Source organism: Anguilla anguilla, chromosome 1 (genome assembly GCF_013347855.1).
Source record: "Anguilla anguilla isolate fAngAng1 chromosome 1, fAngAng1.pri, whole genome shotgun sequence".
Taxonomy (NCBI): Eukaryota; Metazoa; Chordata; class Actinopteri; order Anguilliformes; family Anguillidae; genus Anguilla; species Anguilla anguilla.
The window spans coordinates 46,567,917-46,594,784 of NC_049201.1; the positions used below are offsets into that span (position 1 = coordinate 46,567,917).

General features: G+C 38.9%; 3 protein-coding genes across 3 annotated transcripts in view; 1 reads left to right on the top strand and 2 right to left on the bottom strand.

The window, feature by feature from the left end:
- The window catches only part of LOC118235692 (tumor necrosis factor receptor superfamily member 11B-like), a 113,076-nt gene that overhangs the window by 39,864 nt on the left and 46,344 nt on the right, over positions 1 to 26,868 (top strand). The gene's annotated exons all lie outside the window — the stretch shown is intronic.
- mal2 (mal, T cell differentiation protein 2) lies at positions 1,474 to 12,676 on the bottom strand. Its single transcript, XM_035434131.1, has 4 exons — positions 12,296 to 12,676; positions 11,138 to 11,308; positions 3,938 to 4,123; positions 1,474 to 2,772 (listed from the first exon to the last, which is right to left on the bottom strand). The coding sequence occupies exons 1-4, from the start codon at positions 12,413 to 12,415 to the stop codon at positions 2,695 to 2,697; spliced, it is 555 nt and encodes a 184-aa protein (XP_035290022.1). The 5' UTR covers positions 12,416 to 12,676; the 3' UTR covers positions 1,474 to 2,694.
- On the bottom strand, positions 16,808 to 25,245 carry colec10 (collectin sub-family member 10 (C-type lectin)). Its single transcript, XM_035434009.1, has 6 exons — positions 25,102 to 25,245; positions 24,208 to 24,279; positions 20,260 to 20,331; positions 18,846 to 18,899; positions 18,624 to 18,719; positions 16,808 to 17,735 (listed from the first exon to the last, which is right to left on the bottom strand). The coding sequence occupies exons 1-6, from the start codon at positions 25,214 to 25,216 to the stop codon at positions 17,332 to 17,334; spliced, it is 813 nt and encodes a 270-aa protein (XP_035289900.1). The 5' UTR covers positions 25,217 to 25,245; the 3' UTR covers positions 16,808 to 17,331.

Here is a 26,868-nt window from a genome sequence, read left to right on the forward strand (position 1 = left end):
TAAAGCATCTAACCACATAGAAAAGATTGTTTCCAGAATCAGCTATCAATTTTTGTTGTATTTTTTATTCTTGCAAAGGAAGACCACTACATTTTATCTTTTCTGAAGTTCTGCTGAGCGCAAATCAGGAGTGACCAAGACTTGTGGGTGAGAGAAACCAGGGGGTCAGAAAGATCAGGTGTGTTAAAACTGACAGCACACTGCTAACACCACAGGTTCCACATGCTTAGGAGGTTCTCAGGGTTTTTTTTTTGTTTTTTTTGTTTTTTGTTTTCAAGGGACCCTCACTATTTTTAAAGTTACCTGAATTTAGATGACTGGACTTTCATACGTTTTGTATAAAGATTTGATAAATAATGATGAGCAAACATTGAAAATTGTGTATTCTATTTAGTATTTTCTATGTGTATGTTATTAAACAATTCCTTTAAATATGAAATTTCCATTCTTGTGCAGTAGAGTTACATATACAGCCATTTGAAACATGAGTCTTACTTTGTCTGGTCCCATTTGTATTGCTTATACATGTATCTGGGTTGTTGGTTCAGCATGCAGACTTGGGGGCCCTTGTGAAATAAGTGCCATTTCATGCCAGCATGTGAATTGCGTATTCAGTGTGAGACACCACTGACCTGGAGAGGGAAGACTCAAACAGGGTGACCTCGGAACGAGAACTCTAACCACAATCTAGATAAATGCACAGCCATTATCATAGCCCATATATCAAAGCACTGAAACACTCTAAATACAGCCGTAAACCCAATTTGTGTAGAGCCATCAGCGCTGTAATGCTGTAACCTGACATACAAACACATATATTTGCACCAACCAGTACCTTAATTAAAACCGTACTTGTAGCCTGTATAAATGTACAGCAACCATCAACATTAACTTTAACCCTGGTCATGACCCATATTAATACAGAGCGCAAGAAGCTTGTCATACCCTGTCAATCTTAACCCATATACATGTGGGGTTCACAGATTTTCATTGTGCAGACAATGCAGTCACTGTTTAGTCGCAGTTGCTGACACTGTACTGGATTAACATGGACTACTGCAACAAAAAGCTTACATGGCACTGAAATTGTCACTTGCAATCTTCTGAATGCAAATACAGATATCATCCATGATGTATTTTGTTTTGTCTTCAGTGTATTTGCTATGAATTGGAAAATGCATTTCGTTTATAGCAAATTTACTGGAAACAGTGAAATGTTCAAAAAGGCTTGACAGTAGATTCAGAAAATGTCTATAGACAGCACTTTTCTCACTGAGAAGACTGCTCTCTGGTGGCTAAGATACCACTCAGCATGGCTAACTGTATTTCACAAGAGTTGTGATCTGCTTGGCAAAACAATCATCTGGCCTGAAATGTGGAATGGAACACTGAGTATTGTAGCCAATAACAAAATTACTAACAAGCATTTCCTTTTCAGGTCATAGAAATAAAATATGCACATAGCTACTTACATATTGGCAGTATTTCATTCTTAGTTTTTATTTAAAATATTCAAACAAAACAAAAAACAGTAAAAGGTTCCCCTGACCATGACCACTATAAAAATGAGAAAAACAGGGTAAGGATTACAAAAGAGATGGGATTTCGAATAGAATTATAATTACAGATAAATGTTCCTGAAAAAAAAAAAAAAAATTCATGGAGGAAATAAACAGCACAACATTCCACTCAGTTGCACTACAACTTAAAGTTGCATTCGGGTGACAAGTGATTTTTCAATGCATATTGATACTAATCATTATTTAGGCATATTAAATATACTTCTAATTTTATTTATCCTTATTTGGTGCAAAGAGACTACTTTGGATGGGTTGTGAGATCCGTTTTTTCTGATGATAAATGAGAGCTAAGGTAAGAGACTATACTGAGAAATAGACAATGGACAGGGTTCAGTACCTTCAGTTTATTTTCTATGAAGTTCCCTTTTTACCACCACCTAATTAATCCTGTGATTAGTAACTGTAACCTTTTTCATTGGTTATCATATGTGAAAGCTTAGCCTTGGTCCAAGCTTAAAAACAAATTTCAGTGCATTGAACAAGTTTTTCTTATAAAGCAGGATTCCAAGTACCAAAATGTTTTATCCTCAAGCACAATGTTAAAAACACACTGAAAAATAACAAAAAATGGCACACACAAATATAATTTAACACAGCTACACAGACCAAAATTCTTAACCAAACAGGAATGATATGGTCGGTGATTTTCTGTTAACCAGGAAAACAACATTCAACATCAAGTGTAGCAGCACAATCACATAAATCGAATGGCCTTACGTTTGACTATAATCCTAATAAATATGATTGCAAGTTCACAGGAAATGTTAGAGCTGTACACACTATAGAGGGTATAAGGGAATTCTAAATGGAAATGTTTAAACCTTTCTCCCCCCCACAAAGCAACACTACAGTCTCCACATAATCAAATACCTGTAGTCTCCTTACATTTTTTCTGTGCACAAGTTCTAATTCAAAGAATAGCAGATGATATACATTCAGTGCTACAAATAAAAGCTAGTGACTACTCTAAATAAAAAATATATTTTCTGAATTTTAATCGTGTTAACAGCAAATAAAAACTAATGATTATAAACATGTTTGTTCAATACAGTATGGCTCCAATTCTATACGTAATAACACCATTTCCATAGCTTATGTTCATTCCCATAATGCATCAACGGTACATTCTCCATCTTTTGAAGCCCATGAACATGCTGCAACCATAGCATAGTGTCACCACAAATGCAAATATCTAGAAAGTAAGTAAGAAAAATATCAACGTTAACATTACACGGTTGTCCCAACTGTAAGGTCATGCTGATAGAACACTCCCTGACTGTGATTAACAAATAAACAAATTAGTTTTCCAGCCACAGACCCTGGAGCATTACTTCATAAAAACTAACTGTGGAACTGAAGCACATTAAATATTGACATTTCCTGGAAGTTTGAAGTAAGTGTTCCATAGGTTGTGTTTCCTTTAAACAAAGGCAATATATGCCCAGCTCATGTATTTAAGAAAATTTGCCTAAATAAAGTACTTTTTTTTTTAATTAAAAAGTACTTAAAGAATAAAAAAACCTGCCAGCACTTACAGTTTTATTTTTTTTTTGTACCAGTCTACACACAGGAATTAATCTGGAATCTGCCTTTCCCTGTGTGCATATCACACAGGAGAGAAAATGCATTTGCCTGCCATTAGCCTTTGGTATTTGCTCCTTGATGTGACACACACGCTGAGGAAGGCAAACACTTAAGCTAAATATCCATGTACACACTGCTACTGAAAAGGTCAAATGAATCTTTGAAAGTGCAGGCTAATTTTATTAGGTTTTTATAAAATTTCATAAATACATTTTTTTACTTGAATGTTGTTTACTTAATGGATTCCTGCACCCCTGGTATTCAGACAACACAAATGACACATGCTAGTATGCTAAAAATAACAAATCTTCAAAACAAAAAACAGCTTTGTGTATGTTGGTTACACTAGTCAAAAACATTCAAACATGTTTCAATCATTATTCAAATGTCCAAGGTAAATGAGAGTATAACTGATGGCTCATCCTGGAGGGAAAAGTATTTTTTCCTTACCTGACACAAAGCCTAAAGACTACATCTAGGTCTTAAGTAAAACCTGGTTTTTCAGTATTTCACCAACAATGCCTTTGCTTCTTAAACATAATAACAAATAGAAAGCCTGTAAAGCCTCTCATATGTCCATAACTAGTTTGGCTATCTTCACTGAATAGTAGTGGGCTTGTACTTGTTTTTATCTTACTTTGGCATGCTGTACTTTGAATCTAAAGGTTATCTATCGGCGTCTAAGGCAGTCTGAAAAACGTGTGTGATTACAGTTTCTTGAATGCAACTCAACAACATCTCTTGCTAGGGGAGAATTGGGGATAAATACTTACTGTGGCCGCTACATTAATACTGTACTGGCGACCATCCATGAAGGTGACGATATTCCCGCTTGAGAAAGACACACACACGGACACGTTGGTGTAGGTGAACGAGCGGCCATTCGCTGCAGTGGCCGCCGCCTCGAGGACGAAGGCTCCAAAATAGAAGAGCAGTGCGACAAAGTGGTAGACCAAATCCTTTCATTGAGACACAAGCAACAACCACAGCAATATCAATCGACTGATTACCAAATTTAACAGAATCATTGTAGGATGAAGACCTCATTCCTATGTGAAGAGTGAAGACTGATACAAGGTTTTTGATACCGAAAGACGTTGTTACCCTCATGTCTTAATTCATAATTCAAGAGTTTGAAATAAATTTTAAATGGCTACTTGCTAGCATAACATGATGCACTTAATCAGGGCAACACACACTTAACAGGCAACAGTCATGTAAACAACTGGATATTAACAAAATATTTGCCTCCCTCTTTGCACTGGCTGATACATGGTAAGCGTTCTGCCTCAAAAAGGCTGCTGTGCATCACCCAGATAGACACATTAGTGATGGTTCAGTTTCTCCACCTTTTTAAAGTGTTACATAAATGCATTATTATTATCCATCATCTATACCCGCTTATTCCTGGCAGGGGTCACAGGAGGTGCTGGAGCCTATCCCAGCATGCATTGGGTGACAGGCAGAAACACACCCTGGACAGGTCACCAGTCTGTCGCAAGTCCCACACACCATTCACTCACCATTCACTCACACACTTAAACTCTCCACTTAACCTAACCTGCATGTCTTTGGACTGTGGGAGGAAACCCACGTGGACACAGGAAGAACATGCAAACTCCACAAAGAAAGGCCCCAGCTAGTTTTCAAACCAAGGACATTCTTGCAGTGCCACCCACTATATAAATGCAATTATTATTATTATTATTATTATTATTATTATTATTATTATTATTATTAATAATAATAATAATAATAATAATAAGAATATTTTCTGATAGTCATATCAGAAACAATCCCTGCCAATCCAACCCCATTAACAGCAGTTACCCAAACCATCCTCACAGTAGTAAGCAATCCACAAACTGACCCCACATAAATCTCACACAAGCTTCAGCTAGGAGCATGTCATACACCAGGCAGGAAGTATGCCAAGGTGACAGAGTGTACCTTACATGGCAGGTTTCATGTGTTTTAGTTACATTCTGCCTTGATGAGGTCAGCCTTTTTTTCACAGAAAGCAGGAGCAATTTGCTTGGCCACTTTTGTTATCTGCATTGGAGAGCAACTGATGGCATAATTCAGGCTGCCTGGCACACAGTGAACCCGGGAGGTCCAATCAGAGTCAAGCCAGTAGCCAATGTAATTTGATACAGGGCAGGAAGTAGTTCCACCCCCCACCCCCCCATGTTTATACACATTACAGGCCTGGCCCATCAGGTCACCGTGAGTTAGGCTATACTTTCATTACTGTGAACAAACTGAAATACTGTTTGGTCTTGTAAAAAATTAATTTTCCCCTACAAGTTGCCCTCCGTTTAACATCTGCAATGCTAATGTGAACAATGGTAGCATTGTTAAATACAAAGACCCACAGATTAAGGTGGAGCTACTAATCAGACACCACAGCTTTGTCTGTGGAAACAGCCATTTAGTAGTGAATAACATACATTTTCAATCTGAAAAACTAGCGGATTCACAGGTGACATTTTAACTTGTCACTAACATTTAGTTGAAAAGTATAATTTAGAATTTAGAATCTGAACAATGCTGTAAAATAATGCTATAGTTCTACATGCTTGCAACATTGAACATTCTACCTTAATAATCCAGTCACATTACATGGGTGGAAATAACAACTATACATATATATATATATATATATATATATAGTTCATTGGTTCAACAACAAGAAGAAACCCCCACTATGAAAGCTAATCTTGCCAGTTTCTCACCTCTAGAATTTTTCCATAGCACTGTTTTGGAAAAGTGCGTGCAATGTGAAAGCACTCTGAATGGCAAAAACACACATCGATAGAGACAATGGAGACTCAGACAAACAGACAGACCATTGTGTAGAGGGCACTGACACGTGTTTACTGAACCTGGAAAAGCAGTGGCTTTATCACCAGCAATCCTCTAAGGTCATTTCTAACTGCTCAAACTATTGGTGTCATTTCTGCAGGGAGGTTCTTATAAAACTAAGAGACTCCCTGAAAACATGACAATTATTATTAAAATGAATGACAGGCAAACAAAAAAAATAAAACCACTTCATTAAGTGAATTTCTCTAAGAGCTATGCGCTTCTGTTGTGCACATGAACCGTTACACCAGTATAAATCTTTTCTTTGAGCGTTCTGTGCGATGCATTCACTAAGAAGTTTGTATAAACAGAAAATGGTGGCACCAAGCTGTAAACGCTAGCCGGTGGCACGAAATGGCAAACACCTTAGCGAGCGTTGCTGGACGTTCTGTACATTGGTTATTTCATGTGTGCAACTGATGTTATGTTCTCCACATGTTCTTCCCAATAAATTACATGATGGCAAGTCTAAAGTATTGTATGAATATGCAAGCATATAAGTTTTCATTCATGGGAAAAACCTGAACATTAATTGCAGTCACAAAGCAAACATCATACAGCCATGATTTGGGAATTGAGCCAAGGCTGCAATAGCTGGCCTGGAAAGGTGTTCTACATTATATGGCCAAAAAGTCCACTCCATGCAAGCTTAGCTGTTGTCTGCAGTGTGAAAAGAAGCAGGGTGATTACGCTACGTGTTTGGGAGGGGAACCACGCATGTCTCCCCCGATAGTTGCATATTTGAAAATGGAGTGAAAATTGGACATGTTCAGCCCTGTGTTGAGTGACAAATTTATATTTAGAAATAATAATAATTAAAAAGTGTGGTTGTTGGGGGGGTGTATCCACCTAAGGCACAAGCCCTAAGTGTAATGACGTGCACCACAGTTCAGAATGACAGTAGCATGGACTGTGACCAGTAGCCTTTTGCCCTTGTACATAGCATTGACCAGGGAGGACAGGATTCAATTGATAGTGGATTCCTTATCTCACCCTACAAGACTGACTGTTCTTGCCAACCAGAGGAATCTCCCTGTCCCAGCTGTGTAAACCTCTTGCTTGATGGTTGCTCAGCTAAGCTCCGCTTAGGTGGACTGGAAAGCAGAGATAGAGGCTTGATCTTATGGGCTTGGGAAGACCTCTTAAAACCACATAAATATGGTCTTGGTCTGGATCTTGGTTTCAACCCACAAAGTTTGGTCTGGGTTTTGGTCCGGGCATGTGGTCTTGGGGCAAGACCAACGTTTCTATTCAGCATTCTCAAGATAGTAATCACTCCACTCCATCAGTAGTCTGTACCATAGAGTTGCCACTGTAAAGAATTGCAAGTTTCCTTTGTTGCATGTACTGAATTGGAATTGCCTACCCCATGGCTACCTAGTGACATAGCGATAAAAGAGAAATGACGACTGCCCCCCAAACTGCATGTGATTGAATGCAATAAAATATTTGTCTACTCACTCAAGACTTAGCTGAATATAATCATGAATCACCCATGAATATCTGCATGAAAACTTGACATTCATAACAAGCCAGCTAGCTTAATAACATTTTTAACAACGATAACATTGAAGCAAGCTAAAGAAAGCAATATTCAAAATGTCTTTATTATATCAAGTGGCACTTTCAATTCATAGCATTCTTATGGATGGTGTATGTTATTTTTCTAAATATTACATATCCTTTGCATCTTAAAACTGGCTCGCTAAATCGACTCTTCTTTGATGCAAGGTAACTGGAAAGTTGCTGGGACATTACTCCTATCTGACAACCTTCCTGCAACAAACACTACACTTTCATTAGAATAGATTTCATTGTTTGCTATTGAAATTTTGGAGCCTTCCATTGTGAAATTTGAGTTCAGAAGCAAATGATGGCAAATTTGAAATGTCACTGCCCAAACTGCAGACTATTACCCTGCTTTATCTGTTCAGCTTTCCCCCATAACCTACTTCAGACTTTTAGTTAGACAACATCATAAAGCATAACCAGCATATGGCTATAGCTTTTCCATACTTAAATTCAACCTCTATACAGCTTCAAAACTATGTTGTTTCACTATAAATAAAGTTATGACCTTGAAAGCCCAGTTTCAAAAATTTAAATAATCTGTCTTTTATATAATCCTATTGTTTGTTATTTTTGTATTTTATGTAAAATAATTTGATTGAAAAATGTCCAAATTTTGGGGAATAAAAGCATGTGATGACATTATCTAAATACAATTCCTCATCTGTAACTTTGCATTTAGCACAATTTTGCTGCCTCAATGAAAGTGGCCGGTCTTGGTAAAAGATCTCAGTCTTGATCTTTTAACAACCTGTTAAGTCTGTTTTTCTGTCTCTCTTGAGGTTTCCGGAGAAAACCTCAAGAGTCTGTGTCATGAGGGGGCTAGTCTTTGTCTGGGTATTGGTCTTGAAGATCTGGTCTTGGTCTTAGTTTGGGTTGTGAGGGGTCAGGTCTTGGCCTGAGTATTGATATTGGGGGATCTGCACTTGGTCTTAGTCTTTGGCTTGAGGGGTCTGATCTTGGTCTTGGTATTGGTCTTGAGGGACCGAGTCTTGGTCTTAGTCTGTGTCTTCAGGAGGCTTGTCTTGGTCTTGGCCTGTGTCTTGATGTGTCTGGTCTTGGTCTGGGTCTGGGTCTTAAGGGATCTGGTCTTTTTCTGGGTCTGGGTCTTGAGGGGTCTGGTCTTGACTCCAACTCTGCTGTAAAGTGAAACGTGGCCACTGGCTACATGCATTTCAGAATGTCCAAGTCAGTGCTCCCCTAACAGATGTTAGATGCTACAGTGTTGGTACAGGCCTGCAGATATTATACAGAGCTGCAAATTGGGGGAAAAGAACGTAAAAATATCATTTTTAGAAGCCCGTTTTCAGAATAGTCTCTACAATTATGTTTAATAGAAAACTCAGTTTTGAACATGATATAATGTTCCATGCCAACTGGCGCTGGGCGCAATGTTGGACAGTATACTTTCAAAGAGCAGCCTTTAGCACTGCACAATAACTTGTGAACCCAATGTCTCCCATGATTCCCATTTGCATCATCTGCAGAGTGTGTAGTCACAAATTAGATACTTCTCTGGTATGTAACAGTACCCATAATGCCGTGGAGAACACCTTTTGCATGATTAACATCACTGTTTTTGCATTAACCAGCCCACTACAATATTTACTGATAGGTTTGGTTCACTGGTGCTTTCGAGTTCCATGGCACCCTCTACTTATACAAATGCTAAGGGATGTATGAACGGTATTTCTTGCTGTCAGGTCAAATAAATTAGTTGTTTGTATTGTTATTAATTAGGCCTACATCATGGTGATTTTGAAATGTATGTCCAGACTGGTTGAATATACATACAGTAACTCGGTAATCCAACGAACTTGGAAATTAAGTAACACCTGTAATAATAATTAATGCTAACAATCCCAATAACAATCCCTAAGTGAAAAATGTTCATATTCTATAATCCCTGCTATAATGTAAAAACTGATAACAATTTTTGTAGCTTGAGAATGCACATAAATATTGGCACTTATATAATATAGCCTAAGTACTTATAATCACTTTAATGTATAGTTGTGATATTTAACATTGGCTAGGCATCTTAACATCTACAGTCTGTAATATGTGGCACATATGTGCCCCTGATGATGATTTGTTCTCATTATGTAGCACCTGCCCCAGCCTATCAGCTTTAGGCAAAACAAGGGCATCCATTACATTCAATTTACTCTGTGATGCTGGCATGCCAGGGACTTACATTTGTTTGATGCTATTTTATGCATAAGTTATAATGGCATTAAATCAGTAAAAGGTGAGTTGCGGCTTGTGGCAGTGCTATAAACAGAAAATGGATGGCAAACCTCCTGGGATTCTGTTTTTATGAAACACAAATTGGCAGTATCTGCAGTCCCCACAGGTTTCACAGGCCTCACAATAAACCTTATTCTCTCTCACACACACACACACACAAATCTCTTCATTTTGCTTGTTCCAAGAGGACCCACTGTTCTTACAGTGCACCCTAATGATAATTAACATTGTTGACGCCATCTTACTGTAGTTACAGTGACAGGCTAAACTGGAGTGTGCCAATGCATACATTTAAAATGACCTATTTCAGTAAAGGTGTGTCAAAGCCCCCACTAAAACACTCTGGAGTCTAGTACTAAGTGAGACTTCTATACACAGCATTTTTTAATCATTATGACAAAGTCTCAGGTGGCTAAGAAATTTTGTTTTGTGCTATTTAAATGTTGTACTGAATAATATTTAAATGTGGGACTAAGGTATCACAATATAATCAAGCTATTTTTCTGTTGAAATACAGCCTGGCTTGCTCAAGACAGCGCATTATATAGTATACTGTATGTCATAAGATTAGATTTCTAATCTAGATTTCTTCACTAGCTAGTAAAACAACCTTTGTGCTGCCGGACTACACTTCAGTGCCAACACCTGCATGAAGAAATGAGCTTTCAGATGACTGATTGAGAAGGCGGCTTTACCCAATCATTTTGCGCTATTTTATTCCAATATTATATTAAGTTTGGCCTCCTGACATACAATTGATATATGTCCCCTACAGACCATGAGCATTACAAAGCCATTTCCTCACAAAGAGACATATAAGCAATGTGATATTTCACTCTTAAAATAAATTTTGCCATAAATTAGAAGAGCTCAAAAAGTCCAACATACACTGAGTTCTATCTGACAGTAAATTAAGTTGGAAATGAATATTAGTCTAACTATATTCCTGTACAATGGCAATCAGGAGATATTGGTAGATCCCACCTATGTCAATAACAGCCTGCATGGTTAATAATGCTCCACACACATTTAGCAGATTTAACAAGTATGTGACCTCAGTATCTGAAAGCATTCATGACTAGATTAAAAACTGAACAAGCAAACAGGACGTGCCTAGCAGCACATAATGAATGCATTATTTACAATGGATAGACCCAATACAAAATACTCAAAACAAATGAGAATGTACCATTGAAAATGTAGGTCTACCTTGAGGTGAAAAACCTTTGACATGAAATGAAAAGCTAGTTACAGCAATTGTCTTCAGAGATAACTGTATTAGGCCTTACCAGGAAATTCCAGTCAGTATTGATCCTATCAGCCAAGCCCAGGAGGAAAACAATGAGGTACACCGTGGAGAAGACAAACATGCTAACAGACACAAACATCACCCAGCCCTGCAACAATGGCACTGGTACGTTGGAAGATGCCACCAGAATCCATACTAGTCCTCCAAACAGCTGAAATAAATAAGACATTGGTCAGGAGAATTTTCTTCGGGATGTTGCTACATCATTAGTCCACACAGTGCTGGGTCCTCAACTTTTTTAAAATTTTAAATAATGTCAGTAAAACCAAAGGGTTTTGGAACAGTAACACCTTTGACATTAGCCTATTTGTTAACGTGTCCTCCGAAAAAAAGATATGTAACAAGATAATAATTAAACTCCTACTACAATACCAAAATATAGGGCCAAATGTTTATCCCCAAAAACATGTTTCTCTCAGAATTAGCTAACGATTGTAATGGAGAACAGTACTGTGGTCTAATGTTAAAGAACTGTGCTTATTAAAGCAGAATATCTGCTTACTCGAATCATTAAAATGCGAAACATATATAGGCTACCAAAATTCCTATGTTTTCTTTGCCAACCAGTCAAGAGAAAAAGCCAAATGTAACTTAAGGATGCCATTCTGGCAACCCTGCATAATACACCTATCCACACGTGCCCATGTTGGCAAGGTGGCAAATATTTCTGTAGTTGTAAAATACAGGCTATGTAATCAATGAAAGCTGTAACTGAGGACAGGATTTTTTCTTCGTTGGCAACACTGGTGAATGTGCTAACGAAACTAGGCTAGGACTGGGTAATAAAATAGCCTAGAGAAAAGTAAGTAGGCTAGGCAACGAACGTTATAATTGCACCTGTCAGAGCTTGTATCAAAGGATTAGGCTTCATATTCACAATATTCTTTTATTCAAATGTTTTACACAGGTTGCTAGGCTACATAATGTAAATCATAGATCGACTCAACGGAAGAAAACGCAAGCAAACGTTAGCTACTTTCACAGTACATCACTCTACTCGATCTAACAGCCTACTTGGGCACACGTTTAGATTCTCAAACTTTTAAAAGTGGGGCTTGGAAAATGGGCTATCTAATATGTGGCGCTTTGTTCAGTCGCTAATATTAGGCTACCAGACGCGTGAAAATAGGCTACTCACGATTTCCAAGCAGACAAGAGCCCCCGAGTATGTTCGCAATATGTCAAGTCCAACAGGTAAAGAAATTGCTGGAGAAGGGAACGTCGTAGCAGCCGCCGCCGGATCAGCAGGAGCAGACATTGTTGTCGGGATTTAGAGCTGCGGCGATTGTTCAACCGTGGGGCGAGATCGGAGGAAAAATTCCTTGTGGCCCAAACAGGTCGAACAGGTGTACGGCCACTCCCTTTGGTTCTCAAATCCTGCGACAACGCCACAGCCCGCAGAACTCCTTCTTGACAAACAGGGTAAAGATTAATTGACCGTGAAAGAGCTCCACCAATGTAGGCCTATGTGAGATGGAGAAAATGGTGACAAACGCCATTAGAAAGCCGACTTTAATATTTTAAACAATGAGAATAAGACAAAAGGGTTTTGCAGCAGGAGCGCTTATGTGTCCTCAAACAGATAAAAAACGAAACCCCTACAATACCACAGTGAAATGACTAATTATGTATCCCCAAAAACATTTTTATTTTGGAATGACTACATTGTCATGTTGAACAATGTTTTTAAAAGATGTACATTCAGAAGTAGGCTAAATATTTAAAATATAGCTATAGTCATATAAGGAGCAGTGAATAAAAAACAATAGCCTATAGGCCTACATGTTTTTCACTTTGGTTTTAATGCTCATTGGCGAGCAGCAACTCCAAAAATAATTTTTTTAAAAAATTGTAGACTACAATTTTGTTTATTGTTCAGTTAGTTTGCCAGTTTCAATCATGACATGTTGACCTTATTGAAAAACAGGCATAGTCCGAAAAGAGTAAGAAGAAAATATATTTAAAAGGCAAAACCCTAGCAGAACTAGATGGACCATTTCATGAATTAGAAAATTATAGTAAATTACAGAAAAAGAATACAGCAAACAGTTGGGACTGAGCAGAAACATGCTTAAGTATTTTAAAGTCTTTGGAATTAGAGCCTTACCATATCTCTCAATACTGGCAACTGTTCTGTTGGACACAAGAAAGTTAATTATTACATACTTATGTAAACAGAAGTGAGTTCATCTCTAGATCCCAAGTGTACATTTACCTGCCCACTTACAGAATTTTGTCAGCAGAATGTAGGCCTATTCATTTAGTGAACCACATTGTTTTTGCGGCCTTAAATAAAATGAGACTGTGAAATGCAGTTGCTGCCAAATTCCAGAAATCCATGGAGACAAATGGACTAATCATTTACTTCTGGAGCTGTGACGTTCTAGGGGAAAAGAATAACATTTAGTTAGCAATCAAGAAAGACAGTCCTGTAAATTCAGGACAAACCCCAGATTGGTAATTCCATCCAGAGCTTTCTGCCATTGTACTCAACAAATAACAATGTCACCCTTACTGCCTCTGGTTTTTCTTTTTCTGATCCAGAGACCAAACCAGTTTTAAGTAGACAAGGACTGCATGTTCTGTGATAATGGGCCAGTGATAATATTAACTATAAAGAACCCAGAAGAATAATGAAGGGCTAAAATCTGTGCTGCAGGAGTAGACAACTTTCATCCTTGGATGCCTATAATGTTTCTGGTTTTTGCTACATCTGAACCCCTAACTACATAATTTGATTACTAGGCTTAATGAAGGTGAGTGACCATGCACTGGAGGTACTGTACTTGGTATTTTACCATTCAGAATCTTTTAGCTCAGTCTCTTTCTGATTGGTGAAAATATGCAATCAGAGGGAAGATCCCCTACTTCTGCTGTAGTGTATATTTGCTTGAAAGTGTTCTGAGTTTGAAGTATAACGAATCAATTCTGGGGCACAATTTTGGCATTTATTTCTAACATAAGCATAGCTAACATTAGCGAACGTCTTGGGCTACTGTTTTGCAAACCTTGCATAGTATTGTTATTCCAACCAACTATTCTCTAACTTAGGAAATGGCAGATAATATTTTCTAGCACTTTATCAATGGAAGACCAAACACTGCCTTCCTTTTCAATATTTCCACAGTTTGATGTATTTCCTATTTATACAGTATTTTTGATATTCTATAAAGCCAAACTACTTAACAAAGATACTGGATTATGCTTCCAAAAGCCATCTGTAATTCATGTGGTAAAGTGAATTCACTCAAGTAGATGACTCCAACTTCTTTTATCATACATAGCAACAGTCACTAAGGAGGGCGGGACTTTTAAGGAGGGTGGGATATTTTGCAAACAGTCAACTGTTTCCAGATATACTCATTCATAGAAAATGACCGTTCACATTTAAATTCTGGAACCCTGATATGCTTTAAAAATAAAGACCAAAATTGTGCCCCAGAATTGATTCACCCATTTTGACATACTCATCTCTTTGTCCTTAATGCATATTAACAAGGTTTATGACCAATTCATAGTGTGTGCAGTTTTTTATCACTTAAAAATGTATAAGGTGTTGCAAACTGTGCATGTCATTTTGGGGTGCCGTGTAAATTAAGATTATTTACAGGGGTGCCTTGGGTCTGAATAGTTTGTGAAGCACTGGTCTATATGGTATAGACATGAAGTTGCAAGTGTCACATAGTTTTATCGACAACCGACACTTTTCAGAGTTTGTCTTTGACTTGAGGAATGGAATAAAAATAACTACTTTCCCTATTATTCCTCCATTTTCTGTGAGTTGTAGTGTATTCTATGCTTGTGCCATTATTGTGTAAGGTAGTTGGAGGAATAATAGGGAATATTATTCCTATTATATTCCTATATTGGGTTGTTGTGACCAACACAACAACCCCCCCCCCCCCCCCCCCATCGCCACCGTCACCGCCCTTTCTAAATATGGGAATGATAGTACTAGCCCTCAATCTTGAGTTACAGTGAATATCTTATGACTGTGTCATTGTTGTTTTCAGTTGGCCAGGCACTAGACCACTTACCTTCCCCCTACCTGCCAATCAAGAATCATAGCCCTATTGCCCTACATATCTCATGTGCTCCAATGAATATCTTATTATTGTGTCACCATTCTGTGTTGAGAACAATAGTCTCACAGACTCGTGCGTGCTGGCATGCGAGACAACATAGAACTCAGCATGAGGTCAGATACTGCCCATTGAATACAATATGAGGACATTGCAGCATGGGATATACAAATAATACCTACAAATGTGTTGTATGCCTCTGTTATACAGATAATAAAAAACACTTCTGTATCACACTGAATAGGGAGACATGGAGTCATATGAAGAGAGACAATATGATTATTTGAGGAGTTAAAGAGTAAAATAAGAATAAAAGTTCAGCATGTGTTTCTTGTTATCAACACAACTAAATAGTTTTAAAACTAGCACAACTTTGAGTGTCTTTGAGTATTCTTACTGGAAAGCATATTGACCATTTCTGATACCACTGAAGCCCAATTTTTTCAACATGTTGAGAAATTTTCTCCAAAACATAAAAATTCTCATTTTTCAACATATTCGTCATCAGAGGCGTCATACAACAAGGTTTTAAGGGTTACATTTCTTTTCAATTGTATCACTGTCTGGGGTCTCACAGGGTTAAATGGCCTTAGTACATACTGGATTGTAAGTGACAGAATGAAATGAGGAAATAATTATTTAACAAAAAAGCCAGTTCTATTTAATAAATGTTTAACTTATGACCAAGATCTCCTTGGTTGTTACATCAATTCCTTATTGAATGGTGTTTTATAATATGTTGTTTCATAATGTACCTTTTAATATGAACCTTTAATCCGAGTTTCACACATTGCAACACTTCACTACACATCAGTCCAAAGGGACATTTCCCAGGCCAGTTTAAATGTCACCGTTCCACTTTGCATATATATCACACTAATGCATATGCCAAATATGTGTCCCAAAGTAGAGGACAATAGATTATAGGACAGAATAAATGCATTACACAATCCCAAATGTTGTTCTGTAGGGTATGGAGAATATGGAGCAGGCTGGTGCAAGTCATTAGGACTTAATAGCATGTTAACACTTGTAAAATCCTTATTACAATTTATTTTTATAACCGCTTTTTACCCATGTGTGTAGCTTGTGAGGTTAAAAGGATTTCAGTGGTTAAGGGTTAATTGAGCCTGGCCCACCCTTGAGTTGGACACAAGAAATGCTTGTGAAAAGAAACGGCTGGATTTTCTATGGCTGCATTTAAACAACAACCATGGATTTTTCACCTTTCATTGCCAATCAACTGTTGAATCATGAAATGAAAACAGAAGTGTGGCATTCAAGCTTTATATTTGAAAGAGGGTGCTGGGAGAATGTATATGCATCTGTGTGCACACATGCACATGCATCCATGAGTCCTTGCATGTGCTCTTATTTTCTTTGTTTCTTCTGTTCCATTTCTACTCCCTTTTCCCTGTTTTTGGTCCTCAAGAACTATTATCCACCTATTCTGGGAAATTATGTAGGGCATAATTTCGTCCACTAGGTGGCGGTGCCAGATACATTTTCTTTTAACGTTTTTTGGTTTCAGATCAAAGAGCTACAAAGCAAGTCTAACGGTCGAGTGCATGTAAGTCTGTCTTGGGTTCAGTATGACCTTTTTATTGAATTTTACCCAGTACAGATTTTGCCATTCAGAATGCCAATGAGTATCAAATCAATAAAACAAAATTTTGCAAATGTGGAATACTGTTTTTAGCATACACAACACACCATGTTATGCTTTTTCAAAAACTGTAATATTCACCAACCATGTAGTAAGGGGTACAGGCATGTCTCGGACAATATAGCACAGTATAGCACATTTCATTTATATGTTGCAATTCTGCCTCACTAGTTCCTACCATCACAATGCGTGTATATTTTTAGGGACATTTTTTCATTATTAGACACCCTTGCCTTAAAATCGCTTCTATTCTAAATGCTATTTGATTATACGGTTGGGTATTTACTCAAAAAATTAGGTTTTCCTCTCTGAAAAGGGAGAAACGACAATGGCCCCACCACTCTGCTTTTGGGTACCGCTGAAGTCCGCTAACTAATGCACCACACTGTCACCTGTAGTAACAGTACGTGCTGTTGTGCGATGACCTCACAGTACGCTGGGAGGACCCCTCTTCCTCTTTAGGAACTCACAGACGTAGAACATGGTGACGTCACACTCCGACTGGCTCCAGGCCCCCGTGCTGCTCATCTGCACGCAGCCATCTTTGGTGGGAGGTTCCTTAGGCTCGCCCGGGGCCCAGGCCGTGTAGTTCTGCGGCTGAGAGTCATCTAGGTCCGCGCCCTCCTGACCTTGACCGTGCTGCCCGATGAACACATGGGTGAGGCCGGCCTGGGCAACGTATTTGCCGATCAGGGAGTTGGTGTCCTCTGTTTCGGGGGCGGCTAAGGCACCTCCCCTGAGCTTGCAGTTCATCTGGGCCTCTTTGAACTTCCGAGCCTCCTTCACTATCAGGTAGAACTTCTCCTCTGTCTCTTTGATGCCTAAAATAACTTGAAAGATACAGAATACCAAGTAAAGGAGGAGACCAGAATGAAATATATTTAATGCAAGATCTATGTGTAAATAGGTTTATCTGTCTTTGCGTCTAAGCAATCTTTCTCCTGTTCTGACCTTACTTTGTATTCTACATGAGGTGTCATATGGTACTTGTTCAATGCTCTGAGATTAAACTGTGGCTCCAGGAAACTCTCATTCCCAAAGGACATCCTTGTTATCCACACAGAGCCTGATTGTTTGTGATCAAGATTTGTCACGATTGTTGCTGGGCCTTCAGTTGTTGTTTGACATTTCCTCCTCTAGAGAAGAGATATTGGGCCAACAAGATTACTGCTTTAAACAAATGGCCAGACTCTATCAGAGCCTCTAATCATTTAGTATGACTTGGAACCAACGGATTATTGTTGTATTTGGAGGTGCTCACAGGAAGTCGCACTATTATTTGCAAGGAGTTTGCATTTCTGATTAGCAGGTGGGTTAATGTTCTATAAGTGTGGTGGAAGTACACCAAGGGGAAACCAGTGTGTTGGCACAGACGGAGGGCAAATTATATGCAAATATTCAAACTCTTTTGACACAAGTTGAATGTGACAATCCCTGATTCCACATAATAGCAAAAAATGTGCAATCATAGGAAAGGGCAAATTTGTTCTGAATATTATAAAAAATATTATTTCTTTTGGAATTTTCAGTTAGAAGCGCAGATGCTGTAACCAGGGCAGGTATGGGGGGGGGGGGGGGTGGTTCCTGGGGTGTTGTGACCCAATGTGAGATCTTTTCATGGGGCCCAAAGTCCCTGGCAGCGCCCCCTGTTTGTAAACGTATTTCAGACACACATTTCAGACTCAGTTCTCCTGGAGGGCAAGTGTGGAGGTCCTTACCATTCTTCATGAACTTAACTGCATTCTTCAGCTTGCTAATGTTGATATCCAGCTGTCCGACAAATTTCCGGTACCTTCCACAGTCGCATGTCGAGCCTGTCAGTGTGGACATCTCATGATACAAGCTTTCCAGGAATATTCATACAGTTTTGCATTTAGCTAGGCAGAGAATAAAATATAAATTACCGGTTTGTATTGGATTGATATTTTCTAATACTGTACCAGGTTTTCCTTTGAGTCCACCGGGTCCATCAGCACCCTCTAATCCTCTGTCTCCTGAAAAAATGTACAAGTGGAACTTTTGAACAAATAATAATTCATGGGCCTTTTTTGGATAAATGACTTTCATTTATGATTATTGTCATTTGTAACATGGTTTCCAATTTGTTAAAAATGTAATTGCTCCTTTTTGAGACAACATTCATTCCCTTACTTTTTAACGACATAACATTGTTTTGAAATGTCATTTGTCCTTTAAAATAATATTATGCTTTCTGATGACTCATAATGTGCACACAGCTTAAATGTGTGTGGCTAATTCCGGTCCATTGAAAGTTCCCATCACAGCATTAGATTACAGGTCATATTGTGTTGTTAATCAGGCATGCCACCCTACTCACTTACATATGGCTTCAGCAATGGCCTCGCAAGCACCACATGGACATGGTTTAGTCGAGTAAACATGCACATTAAAGACCTTCCTGCCTCCCCCATACAATCAGAGGACCTCAGCAATGTTGATGAAAAGGTAGAGATGCAGAGTTAATACAAGGTATCCGGCTAACTCTGATAGCTTCCTGGACTCAGAATTCAGTGTCCTATTTAAGCTAAATTACCATGACAGCAAGCAACTCACTGACATTTCTGGTCAAACGAAAAGAGTGGTTTACAATAGTTTGGCTTGTGAGCTTGGGAGGCCTTTAATATTGTAATTGTCAAAATGGCTATATGGGTGATTTGTCAGTTGGTACAACAATCCAGCCACATCTATCCAGCTCATTGACTCACACATCCTTCCAGTTGCTATCTCACAGACACATTTTTTTTTGTCTGCAGGCTGCACTAATAGATCCATTAACAAACAACCAAAATTAACCAATAGCAGATTTCTTTAACACTTTTCTTGATATTATTCTTTTCAACAATATATTTCTTATAACATCCTGTTCTAATTATTTAAAATACCCAGTCTTAACGGTAGGCCTGTCCCATCCACTATCAATTAAGCAGGGTGCACACAGCTTCTCTGGGCAATGTAATGGCCAATCAGGTTTATCCTGCAGTACTCTGGCCCACAAATGGTACTGGCATGGTAATGATCAAATCCAGTCTGTAGAGCATATCTCCCTGAATCCCTTACTGAGTACCTCAGCTGGATAGGTCAGTCAGGATCCTACTATGGAAACCCTTATATTTATTTTTATTTAGAAGCTCTTATCATAGCGGTCTACAACACAGTGCTCAAGGTAACGGTAGATGAACACGTGTACAGAGAAAACATTGATTGTAACACGACTGAAACAGAGTCATCATAAAACAACTCTGTAATAAATATGTTTTTATGAATACGCGCCATCCTGAAGTAGAAATATTAATGCAAGCACCACTTAAGATGTCTCCCCAAAGTTGCCGGTACCTTTTGCTCCAGCAGGGCCAACCTTCCCCACCTGTCCCATGTCGCCCTGACTCCCGAGTTCCCCTCGCGATCCTGCAAGGAGAAGATGTGTCCTTGTGAATGAAAAAACACTGTCAAAGTAAAGGGCAGGTTTTTGAAACACCAGTGACTTTGTCTGATGCTCCACTGGATAATTTTACATTATCTTACTATCATTCAGTTTTCATTTAAAATACATGTGAGGTTTACATTTGTTCACACGACACAAACGCTGAGGTCTGCATCCATCCTGCAAAGTAGGTTCAGTCATTCATTATTGAATGTTGTTATTCAAAAATTTGAATAATAACATGCACAATACTATTTTGAAGTGGGGTAATATATTGACAAGCGAGCACATTAATACACCTAAAATAAGTGTGTGGTGCATTATTTATGTCTTCATTAATATTTATTATATTTATGAAAACCTCATCCCCAGCACTGTATGATGAATAATATTCAGCTGTATGCAATTTGCAGAACGAATTAAATTATGAAAGACCATTGGATAGTTACTTTTATGCTGTCAAATAGCATGCATGTTCAAAAAAAAAATATATATATATATATATGAACCAGACTGAGTTAAAAATCTGAGTTAAAATTTCAGTTTTAAAAGCAACAATTATCCATAGTAATACATACTGGGATGTGTCTATTTTAAAGTCATGTGAGTGTGTGGTCCCACTTTGGCTACCCATGCACCAAAAATCTAATTAGTTTGGCAAGGCTAGTATGACCGATTTATTAGAATTCAGAATTTACTATTCTGAAACTACACTTTTAGCATTTCAGAAAATTTTATATACTTCTTTAACAGAATGAGCTAGCTGATGTGAGTGGTGATTGTACCGGCAGTGGTAGCAGCTAACTACAGTATAGTGCATTGGAATTTCACTTTACAACACTTCTGGGGTCATTTTCACACCTACCCGGGCTTTTGTGTGCACCCCTGACAGTTTTTAGGTTGCTTGCTTCAATATTTAGATATTTGATGCCCGTGTGAGCAACCACACCCCCTCCCCCATCAAATAGAAGCCCGTCAAACTCCATATTAGACTCATTGTAAACACACGTCCCTGCTTCTCATGACTGATGTTGTCCTTCTAATGAATGTGTCGAACTTCATTTTTAGATTAGTTATTTAATTTTAAATGTCTAATGTTAGAAACAAAGACCTTTTTTAGCGGAAGTCCACATAGTAGTACGGTTTTCGGTTTTTTTCTTCTTCTTCGATTTCGTTTCGCGCAAAATCGAGAAGAAGCGAAGCAAAACATTCCGTTAACTTAGCGTTGAAATCGAACAAACTGACGTCTGCTAGCTTTTGTTTGATGCGATATCGGTGTAATAATGAGGTGCATTGTACTCAGTTATTATAATGTCCCCGTTAAACCCGCCTTGAAAACACATTTTCATAGTTTTCTAAGCGATGCAACTTTGTACCAGACATGGCTGGATGTAATCAGACACCACAACATAACAGCCGAAGAAGTTCGCAAACGAGGACCACTTTGCAGCCACCAACTAGGCCTACCAAGGCGACCGTCTGAAACCTGGAGCTGTACCCACCATTTTCCCATTGTTGGTCGAGGTAGGTACTAAGCGGGTAGGTACTAAGCGGGCTGGCTATCGCGTCTCTCTGTGATACATAGAATGTCTACGGTAACAGACAGCTTTCTGGCTGTTATAGGGTTGCCACCATCCATTGATTTGACTCCCCATCAGTAACGTTATTATTGAGTTGTCCAAGTGTAATCCCATGATCAAAAACAAAATCTCCTTCATCATCAGACAACCTAAAAACTACTTGAAGGAAGCAACCTAAAAACTGTCTGGGGTGCACACAAAAGCCCGGGTAGGTGTGAAAATGACCCCAGAAGTGTTATAAAGTGAAATTCTCCTTTAACTTCAGTTTTACATTAACTTACTGATGTTGAGTAGCTGAAAAGGTTCAGGAGAAATTGACTTGCAATTTCAGTATTATAGAGAAACTGGACAGTCCTGCCTGCCATGCTATGGCCTGAACTTCAGAAAAGACAGAGAAATGTCACGGACAGCTAGAGGATATAACCTACAGTTAACAGTCAAGCACCACACTACTAGGCAGCCATTGAAAGGTAGGCTATTGCATATTCCCAGAAATCACCCCTTCATAGCAGACAGAACAACTTGACTGCACAGAGTAAACAGACTGGTAGAATTGGGGGGGGGGGGGGGGGGGGGGGGGGGTTCTGAATGGCAAAACTTTAATTTTCTCAAACTGAAACTTTTTTTGCTTTTACTTCATTTTTTCACCATGCCGTGTGTATGTATGGTACCTGCGGTATATTTTAAAAACTAGCGAAGGAACCGCAACCTGTGGCATAGATTTTTTTAAACCACTAGTTCATCTTAAAATCCCAACCGCGGACCTGGCAGCACTGGGTCGGCTACTGTATGCAAATATATGTTTACAGTTGGACTGAACCATCTGCCATTTGTCTCTTCTTGACGCACTTGGAAAAAAAGCCAGCGCAGTTCACTGGTAAGTAGATAACTTTTGTTTACTGTTGCTGTTTTTGTTCCCAGCCAAACAAACATTAAATATTCCCCACAGCTCCCAGGTCAGACGAAAGAAGCCTGTGTTTGTGAATGAAGGCGCCTCGCTGAGAGGAGTGAACCAGTCGTACGGAAAGTGTAAACCGTAAAACAAAACTGTTGCCTGGAAGGTGTTGTCAGAAACAACGGCAGTTCTGACTTGTGAGCTCACTCAGCCAAATACAGCGGCAATTAGCGAGTCTGCTTCCGCAGCTGACTCCCCTTAAGGAAAAGCCCGTGGTACCGTCTGTGCCGTGCTAACTTTGGTCTCAGCCTGTGTCCAATTAGCGTCGGAACAGGGGCACAGTAAACGATTGTTTCACGATTAAATGGTGAAGACTAATACAGTAGCCAAGTTTTCCTGATCGGCCTTTTCAGAATGTAGTTGCAGATTAAATTATGAAACCTCCCACATTTACACTTTAAATGAATAAATCCGCCGCAGTGTATAGGCTATGGACTATGAAAATGAACATCGTCTTTTAAAATTTAAAAGTTAATATTCTATTCTGTGTCATGCATTGGGTCATTTCCACAGTACCATTACACATATTACCATGGAAGTACTGCTCTCCAATGTTATAATAGTGAGTTCAACTACTTAAGAACCATGTGCATATGAACTCAGCCTTTACAATATTCGCTGTCTGTTTCTGCAAATGCCCATTTTCAGCATCCTGTAGCCTACCTACATGACCTAGCCTTAATCTGACAACTAATCTAATAACACGTAACCCCACTTCAAACATGGGCCTCATTCACGAGAAATGGGTACTAACCGTTTTGATAGTTAACTGTGCTTATGAATGTTTCCATGAGAATTTCAGCATTCATATTTTTTAATTATTTTTTATCAGAATTTGCTATTTGGTAAGATCAAAATTTACTTGTTTGGAAACGGGTGTAAAGGCATACGCATAAAATGTTTTTATTTATAATGCTTTATTATTCAGGTTAAATCATTTTAAGCAGTTATCAAGTAGTTGTTTTTCAATACAATTATATTAATATTTAATTGCACACAACCCTGAAGGCAGCATTACGAGATTGTTGGAGTGTTTCCTTATGCAAATCAACATGAACAGGCGCAGCATTCAATTTACTAACAGCTGCCGTTCATCTTCTGACACTCGGAATACGCAAAAAACGGAAGATTTGTGCATGTTTCATGAACCCCACTTTGGTTTTTCGTAAGAACCTTTATTAAGAACAAAAGTAAGAATAATTTGAGAGAAGTTTTGAGAATGAGGCCCCATGTATTTAGGCCTCAACTAAATACTAAACTATTCGATAACAGATTTTTTTTTTTAAACCTATGGACGATGTACATTTACAATCCAGCATATTAACCTCTTAGTCCTGGTGGGCCTGCCTTCCCCAGCCTTCCTTGGTCCCCGTCATCTCCCCTCTCACCTTGATCGCCTGTTGGCAAAAGAGACAATGGTCCAGACTTTCCCGTCATGCTGAGTCCATATGGACAGCGCTAGCCTGGACTTCTCTTAACTAAATAAGCGGCTTTATCGCCTAGCAGCTGAACAAACAAAGATGCTGGTTCAGCGGCAGCGGCATTAGGTGTTTGAAAAAGCGTGAAAACTGAAAGGGGGAGTTGGTTTGCCAGTGATTCTTAGAATTATTCATCTCTCTATTCCCAGCAGAAGTTGCACAAATTTTGTGAAAACCCGGTGTTGTCATTTCCTCCTCCAGTCAACCAGAGCAGTTCTGTTTGAGTTTAAACTGCAGGCACCAATGTATTAATACCGCAGAATCGCCCACTGCTTGGGAATTTCACGACGCCCTGACAAACGCGGCATCAATTTTACACATGGTTTTTGTTTGTTTAACAGCAGGAGCTGTGTTATGAGACAAGCTACCATTTTCAGTAAAAATTAGAACCGGGGCATGGACTATTATCTCATTAAACAGCCTCTAAAGTGCTACATGCCACTGTGCATTACTTGTACTTCCCTTGTCAGTTCTGGTTTTAATATGTCAACTAGGCTGAATAATGAAATATACAATGTTTAATAGCATCACAGTGTGGCATGAACACTTAATACAATAGCCTCCCCTAATACTTAGCTCTAAAATTAATTTTTCACAAATATTGTAGTTCATTAGTGTCTGCCGAAAAAATTGTAAACAATTAGTATCGTATTTTAATTTGGCTTACATACTGTGGAAGAAGAAAGGTACTATATAGCATTAAAAAATCATGCTATTCAAATAAAAAAAAGTTGTTTTTACCTTTAGATCCTGGCAGTATTGTGTTTGAGCAGACTTCTGTGGCACAGATTAAATTAAATGTTTTCAATAGCACCAAGAGCGCGAGGACCCTTCGGCTGCCTTGTGGGCTCCCCATGTCCTTTACTCTTGGAGCAGACTATATGTGCAGTCTTTGGGAATAGGAATTTTAAACTGTTTACTGTATCTTATCACTTTGCTTTCATGCTGTCAAACAACATTGTCCAGAGCGCGAATTCCATTATCAAGCACATTAGCTTCTGGTATTTTTGTGTTTCTTTCAATTTTCTATTTTCTGTGATATATTCAGTTCTTTTGATGATGTTGCACTGACATAATATAAAAATGGTACTCCATAAATTAATAATAACCAATAAATACATTTTATTCTAACTGGAGTAATTAACTACAATTATTTAGCTGTCTATAGGAGCTATCCATTGCCTGTGAGCACTGCTGGTGGAATTTTCCAGAAGTCTAATCTGGAATGTGTTTTGTGCGTGCTGCATGTTTGAATGGGAATTTGAACACAACACTGTGGCATGATTAGATCATTGTGAAAATGGCCTAGGTCGATGGGGCAGAGCTGATACTCAAGCTTTTACAAAGATTCCAGTGAATCTCATGTTTTTTCCCTGCCCTACCCTTCTGTTGTAAGGGTGGCTCCTTACTACAGAATGGTTGGTAACACAATATAGAACCAACATAGATGGTGTTCTGATCAGAGCTGAGTAGATGGACTGGAATCCCAGGACCATAGCATGGGAAGGGTGATGGATTGTGGACAAGTGTTGGAGGACTGAGGCTGGGCTCCCTGCTGTTACGATAACTTAAGGTCTGCTAGTACCAAGGTCTCCTAGTAGAGAGGCTGTCACTGAATGCATTAGCACTCTGATAGCCAGCATGAATCTACCTTGTCCTGGGAAAGGCATTTCTATATAATGGAGGCCTTCTCGTTTTGATTTTACAGGACGAGAAATCTGCATTTTTCCAAGGGGTTGTATGCAGATTCTGCACTCCCTCAGTGAAAAACGATCTGCAGCACGTCTTGGCAACCTTTGGTTTCCTCTCCTCGTCCTCCAATCGATGGAAAATGTCGTCTCATCCATCTTGTGTGGTAATGGTATTGTAAAAGGGGACTGTGGGGTGTGGAAAACCACCCAGAATGCTCTAATCCGAAGGAAGCATTAAAAGCCCTCTCTGCTAATCAAGTTGCCGCATTCTTTCTTTAAATATTTACACTGCCGGGGTCTGGGAAATTGCCACTTTCTTCTCCTCTATCCATCCTGACACATAAATAGTGCTGGACACTGAACTACACTTTATCATGAGGGCTAATAGCTTACATGTGTCTTAATAGGAACCCTCTCATTAACTGAGAAAGGGAGACGGAATGATTCACACTAGTGAACTAGTGAGTATAGATGCTTTACACCGCAAATCATTCACAGAGCAAAAAAAACTGTAACTCTGCAAAGGAAAGTTATGCTCTCTGATTTACTGGTGTGGGAAATGGGAAATAGGACTTCCCGCTGTATCGCTTTAGGACACGCAACGCAGAAATGACTGTGTTCATGCTTGATCTCTGCTTTAAGATGACTTGCATTCATGGACGTGTGCCCCATACCGCAGTCAGTCCACCTTCTCGTTGCTGTGCAGTTTGGTTTTCTGATTGCAGCTATAAAAATCTGCATGCAGATTTGTGACATGCACTGGTGGGACTTGCATATGTATTTTTTAGAAGTTATATTTTAAGCAAACCATTTATTC